We start from the raw sequence: 7367 nt of genomic DNA, 5'->3' as shown, positions 1-7367 counted from the left end.
ATGATGGTGATGAGGTGACCTACGCTATGGTCAAACCTCGTTCTTAAACCCAGGTGGTCCGAGACTCCAAGGGGGTCCTTGAGGCGGGTTCCACAGGGGGTCCCCAGCTTAGAGTATATATGAATAGAGACGGCACCGAGTTCTCCTCCCATCCACTTGCATTAAGTTGCTCAAAAGCACATGAGGCGATTTCACTCCTCCTTCCGTGTAGGAACAGAGTGCATTCTGGGATGGATTGGCCCCAAACACATGAACACGCTGCCGTTGACTATCATTGTGCCGTTTGTGCTGCGTTCACGTATGAAACATTCGTTCACGTGTCATGGCCCCAATAATAACATGAACGTGCGCAATGAGAGTCAACGGACCAGCGCTGGCTCGAGCTGCAATACCAAATTCGGCCACTATGTCCATTTGGCCTCAGGGTTTCCTCCGGGTGCCGTCTCTATTCATATATACTCTAAGGTCCCCTGCAGCTATATTAGTTCAATCAGTTTAACTCTATCTCTACCGCTAGCTGTTTAGCATAAACCCCAGTTCCAGGGGCCAGCATACGCGTTCACTTTAAAAAGTCAGAGTTTGTCCCCCCCGCCCTCCACACACTCTAGTATCATTGGAACACTCACACACTCTCTACCTCTCATCAGAAGCGTTTACCAGGCGTCAGCGTCGCGTAACAAAGGCACAAATTAAATCAGAAATGGCAGAAAATGGCCCAGGCCGTGGCGTAACCGTCTGGGCACCCGACTGGTAATCCAGTCGCAGTGTGCCGCGGGTTCGACTCCCGAGCCCGACACGGCCTTTACTGCATGTTTCCCCCCCCCCATCTCTCTCCCGTTTCCTGTCAGCCTACTGTCTGTCCCTTCAAAAAACCAATAAAAGGCGTAAGCCGCAAAAAAAAAAAAAGAGAAAAAGAAAAATGGCAGAGAATCCACCAAGGACAGCGATCCAAGAATCCCACTTATGGCGGTTTGAAAACCCTCCTTTCTCAACTGCTTTGCACTGTGAATATGTTTTGCAATCCCATAGTTGGAACGGTGGGGCGTTGCTATGGGAACCGGACCAACGTTAAAGCTGGCTTCCATAGATAGGCATCAACCATTATATAGACAGAGTATACATTAGGGTACGCATATATACAGACCTGGGGAAAACCCATTCTGACCTGAGATCAGATTCATACGAGGTTTCCACTGGACACACACTGCTCTGATTAACCCATTCTGACCTGAGATCAGATTCTAAAAATGTCAGTCGTTCTTCGATTAAAAAAAAATAATGGGTCTCTCAAAGGCAATGGCATGTGGCACAGTGATTGGTTTAATCTTTGCACTCCTATGCATAATGTAAGGGGTAATATACTGTATGTATATGTATAATATATAGGGGCATATACTCATACTGTATGTATATGTATAATATATAGGGGCATATACTGTATGTATATGTATAATATATAGGTAATATACTGTGTATATATATATAATATATAGGTAATATATATATATAATGTAAGGGGTAATGGAGGTGTTTTAGGGACTTAGGCTGTGGCACAAGATAACATATTTTACGGGGCCAAACCTCTCACACAAACTAAATCCCCATATTCCCATATTTAGGAAAAAGGGCCCCTGCCGCAAGATGGAGAATAAATCAATAATGAAGGATGCAACAATGTATCTATCTGTCATGTCATACAGTATTTGTCCTAAAGTATAAGCTTAATATATTTTTCTTTACTGCGGTATACTAACCTATAGTATTATGTTTTATTTATTTTTCATGTTTATGCTTTTCTTACATTTTCATTGATGTTGGAGCATGTGATACAATGTTTTCATTGATGTTGGAGCATGTGATACAATGTTTTCATTGATGTTGGAGCATGTGATACAATGTTTTCATTGATGTTGGAGCATGTGATACAATGTTTTCATTGATGTTGGAGCATGTGATACAATGTTTTCATTGATGTTGGAGCATGTGATACAATGTTTTCATTGATGTTGGAGCATGTGATACAATGTTTTCATTGATGTTGGAGCATGTGATACAATGTTTTCATTGATGTTGGAGCATGTGATACAATGTTTTCATTGATGTTGAAGCATGTGATACAATGTTTTCATTGATGTTGAAGCATGTGATACAATGTTTTCATTGATGTTGGAGCATGTGATACAATGTTTTCATTGATGTTGGAGCATGTGATACAATGTTTTCATTGATGTTAGAGCATGTGATACAATGTTTTCATTGATGTTGGAGCATGTGATACAATGTTTTCTTGTGAATGGACAATAATTCATCATCATCGCCATCATCATATGACGTCGCTCAGGCACGCACGCACTCACGCACGCACACACACACACACACACACACACACACACACACCCTCTCACACACACACACACACACACACACACACACACACACACACACACACACACACACACACACACACACACACACACACACACACACACACACACACGCCTCACACGCACAACCTGCTCTGTCTCAATGCATTGTATTCTCTGTATATATATAAAGCAATAAAATAATATGAAAAGACAATTTAAATTGTATATAGTTTTTTTCCTGTCCTTGTTTTCACTTGTATGGTGCTGTTCATACTAATATATTGATATTACCGTGCCGTGTTTTTTTAATTAAATTCAATAACGTTTTTTCATGTATTTAATTTGATAATTTCCCTTAATCGTTTTAATTTCCAAATATATTTATGAAGACTAAATTCAAATTGAGGAGACATAGCCTACAATACGTTCCTCAGAAAACTTTCATTTTCAAACAGACATTTTTTTATTCTGATCTCAGGTCAAAATGGGTTAAGAGCGTCTGCTAAATTACTAAATTGTATTTAATACAAAGTACCTTTATGTTTGCCATGTACACATTAGATACAAAAACGGCAAATGGCATACATAAAAAAAAAAACATAAATACATATACGAAGGTCGAAACCACAACAGCTGCAACTCCTTGCAACACAACAGACCACACCAATGCAACATGCCATTGGGAATAATGGTTGCAAGTAGTCGCATGTTGCAAGTAGTTGCATGGCAACCCTATGGTGAGGTCATAGGGCTTAAGACATTTCTGACAATGACCGGTGCCAATTATTTAAATATAGACAATATGGCAAAAAAAAACAAAAAAACAGGCCATATTCTTTATACTTCAAACATAGCATTTCAAATATAGAATTGAAAAATGTACTGCGTCATAAAATGTCTGCGGCTAAGTAGATATATTACACTAGGGGTCATTGACATGGAACATGTTTGAGAAGCACTGTTTTTTTTTTTTTATCCCACGATTTTGTAACCCATTTTTCACCCCTGTGTCAATCATCTAATGTGATCCTGCACCAACCTAGTCCCCATATATGGGGGACAAGGGGAGAGCAACGGACTTGAACTCATGCTTCCTTCATGCCTGAGTGTCCAAGTTGCTCCTTTACACCTGACAGGGGGGAGTTTCCCTGGTTGGACGTAGCGCGTGGAAGGAACACGTTATTCAAACCAGTTCCTTTCCCCTCCATCAGGCGCCCCGGCTGGCCAGGGGGAGGCAGTTTAGAGACCAGGATTACTGCATGTTTTTTGTGAGGGTACCTACCCTAGGGGACACGGTGAGAACATGCAAACTCCACACAGACCTTTCACCAACCCTGCCTTCGGGTATGGGCACTGATGACGCGGAAGCAAGCCCAAATAGTTAAACAACCACACTCGCAGACAACGCTGGTGGTGATTATAATAGTCCATAGATATGAAAAGTATAAATCAAACACACGTACTGATGATTACAATAAAACACTTTATTATTGGCCTGATGTCATCCAACATGCTGACATCTGATTGGTTATTTAATTTAGTTTTTATATTCCATGACAACATTCACAGTGAGCATTATTATAAATACATGGTTATGGTCTGTCTGTCTGTCTGTCTGTCTGTCTGTCTGTCTGTCTGTCTGTCTGGCTGTCTGTCTGTCTGTCTGTCTGTCTGTCTGTCTGTCTCTCTCTCTGTCTCTCCTAGCTGTCCAGCACCAGCACTTTCCCCTCCCTCTTGGCGATCTTGTCCAATGAGAGCACAGCCTTGTCGTGATGCGGCAGGTAAAGGGGCCGGCCCACCGGGGAGCCCACCGGGGGGGTGATGGCTCGACGCTCCATCGCACTCCCTGTCCTGAAAGACACACACACACACACACACACACACACACACACACACACACACACACACACACACACACACACACACACACACACACACACACACACTTGTCTTATTTCCAGGTCTTATAGGCGATAATTAGGTCATAGCGCCACCATTCTTATGCACAATCCATATTATGCAAGTCGGGCTGAACGCAAACACATAATAAGGTTTAAGACTCGCCGGCATATTTAAGTGTTCATGATTATGTTAATTAAAAAGGGCACAATGCTGTATTATTATTATTATTATCATTATGTATGGTGTCTGCTATATTTTGCCTCTTGACTCCAAAAGACTCACCATAGAGCGTTAAGACAAATAGTCAGACCAAGTCTTGAGCACAACAGTAAACGTTTGTTTGTGTGACGGGAGCCGGTTAAGTATAATTACAAAATCAAGAAACACAGTAGGATTTTAAAGTGCACTGGTTAAAGTGCGTGTGTGCATTATACTGTGAGACTTAAGTTAAAATGTAGCCAACTACGCCACTTGCTTTTTGGCGAGGTGCAAGCCCTCAATTATACTCTTAAAACAATAAAAGGACACCCAGGTTCGAGTTAAAAACCAGTTAAAAAGAGCATATAAATTAAAGGAAAACTGTTAAAAGACTGATGTCGAGCCAGGTTGTTGGGGAGGAATTAACAAAATAATATTTATTGAATCTAGACAGGGGCACGCTAAAAGGCCAGTAGAAAATACAATTAAAAACGCCCTAAATCTAAAAACCCTAACACAAATCCTAACTAACTAAACTAAAATCTTAACCAAAAACAACGAAACAAAACAATAATCAATGCCAATTAAAATGTCTGGAGCAAAGTGCAAAATGCAGGAGGAGGTGCGGTTGTGGGGACAGTCACATCGGTGTCTTCTCTTCGTCTGGATACTGAAACCCAGAAGAGACTAGGCACAGTTCACCTGGTTTTACAGGGTGGATACAGTGTGGCTATAGAAGTGACAGGTAGGTCTCCGTGCGGCAATACTGCCAATCGGTTACTTACAGGCCAGCCCAGGTATTAACCTGAGCCCTTCTGTCGCAGGCGTGCAGTATTGCGACCTCTCTGCTTCCGTCTCTGGTGGTCCACTCGATCTCTGTGTCTCGTCTGCCCAAAAACTGTTCGCGCACACCTCCTTGCTCTGCTTGCTATCGTTCCTTTTGCTCTGCTCCGTCTCGTCTCTTCTCTTCTGGACCGCCCCCACAGGCCGGGCCGGGCCGGGTACACAACAGCCGGGAGTCGTGGTCGTGGCACTTACAGAGCGGGTTGAAGGCCTGGCTCTCTCGGCGGTTACAGCCCATCAAAGGTCAACCCGCTCACGGCTACCACTGGCCCCCAGCTGGAGTGTCCCGACCCCCGTCTGGCCCCAGCCCATGGGAGCTATATGGTCTGCGTCTGTTCAGCTCACACACACTCCAAACTCGCCTCTTCTCCAAACACTCTCCTCTGTCTTATAGGGCTGCTGATCGACCACACCCAACCCAGGTGCAGGTCCTTAAAGCTGCAGGGCCTTGATTAGTCATGTGGGTCAGTGGCAGTCAGTGGAAAATTAAAGGCTATATACTGTAAAACATCATGCAACTCACGCAAAACGAGCAAAACAATAAAGCAAAATCACTGGACAATAATATCACTCTATAACTCATAGCAAAAGGAAAAACATTACAAACAAACATGCAAAAGTATAACACAGAAAAAGCACAAAAATTATAATAAACCAAACACATCTATACATTTCCACCGGCTCACATTTGCACGGACACCAGAGTTTACAGTAACAAACACACAACGTTGTACTCAGTGGTGTAACGTAAATAAGTACATTTACAAATTTCAGGTATTTGTACTTTCCATTTTCCAATACTTTTACTTCTACTCCACTACATTTCAGGTCCAAAATGTGTACTTTTACTCCACTACATTGATTTGAACACTTTATTTACTATAGTTACTTTGGAGATCCAGACTTCAACCCTATACATTTCGGCCATTCGAAAATAGCCGATCTACAAGCTCACAATGCGTCGCATGGCGACGCATTGTGAGCTTGTAGATCGGCTATTTTCAAAATATTTTGTGCACATTTTGAACTTGTGAAATGGGACATTCTGCAGTCTGGGTACTCTTACTTTTAGTACTTTAAGTACATCTTTATGCCGATACGTTTACTCAAGCAAAACATTTGCGTACTTTTTCCACCACTGGTTGTACTGTTGAGGTTTAAGTCTCTGTACTGTACGGTGTACTGTACTGTACTCTGTAATGTTGAGGTTTAAGTCTCTGTACTGTACGGTGTACTGTACTGTACTCTGTACTGTTGAGGTTTAAGTCTCTGTACTGTACGGTGTACTGTACTGTACTCTGTACTGTTGAGGTTTAAGTCTCTGTACTGTACTCTGTACTGTACTGTACTCTGTACTGTTGAGGTTTAAGTCTCTGTACTGTACTCTGTACTGTACTGTACTCTGTACTGTTGAGGTTTAAGTCTCTGTACTGTACGGTGTACTGTACTGTACTCTGTACTGTTGAGGTTTAAGTCTCTGTACTGTACGGTGTACTGTACTGTACTCTGTACTGTTGAGGTTTAAGTCTCTGTACTGTACGGTGTACTGTACTGTACTCTGTACTGTTGAGGTTTAAGTCTCTGTACTGTACGGTGTACTGTACTGTACTCTGTACTGTTGAGGTTTAAGTCTCTGTACTGTACGGTGTACTGTACTGTACTCTGTACTGTTGAGGTTTAAGTCTCTGTACTGTACGGTGTACTGTACTGTACTCTGTACTGTTGAGGCTTAAGTCTCTGTACTGTACGGTGTACTGTACTGTACTCTGTACTGTTGAGGTTTAAGTCTCTGTACTGTACGGTGTACTGTACTGTACTCTGTACTGTTGAGGTTTAAGTCTCTGTACTGTACGGTGTACTGTACTGTACTCTGTACTGTTGAGGCTTAAGTCTCTGTACTGTACGGTGTACTGTACTGTACTCTGTACTGTTGAGGTTTAAGTCTCTGTACTGTACTCTGTACTGTACTGTACTCTGTACTGTTGAGGCTTAAGTCTCTGTACGGTGTACTGTACTGTACTCTGTACTGTTGAGGCTTAAGTCTCTCAAAGTATTGAG

At 42.3% G+C, this 7367-nt stretch overlaps 1 protein-coding gene across 1 annotated transcript in view; it reads right to left on the bottom strand.

The window, feature by feature from the left end:
* Nucleotides 1-4066: 4066 nt before the first annotated feature.
* Nucleotides 4067-7367, bottom strand: part of LOC310856676 (trafficking protein particle complex subunit 14-like) — a gene marked incomplete at both ends in the record, with an annotated part of 99442 nt that continues 96141 nt past the window's right edge. Inside the window, one exon of the mRNA XM_083762147.1 lies at nucleotides 4067-4217. Coding sequence (XP_083618273.1) covers nucleotides 4067-4217 — 151 coding nt within the window. The remainder of the gene's footprint in view (nucleotides 4218-7367) is intronic.

This window comes from Protomyctophum parallelum (assembly GCF_964188405.1).
Source record: "Protomyctophum parallelum genome assembly, chromosome: 1".
In the NCBI taxonomy this organism is placed as follows: domain Eukaryota; kingdom Metazoa; phylum Chordata; class Actinopteri; order Myctophiformes; family Myctophidae; genus Protomyctophum; species Protomyctophum parallelum.
This window is presented reverse-complemented; position numbering and strand designations above follow the sequence as displayed.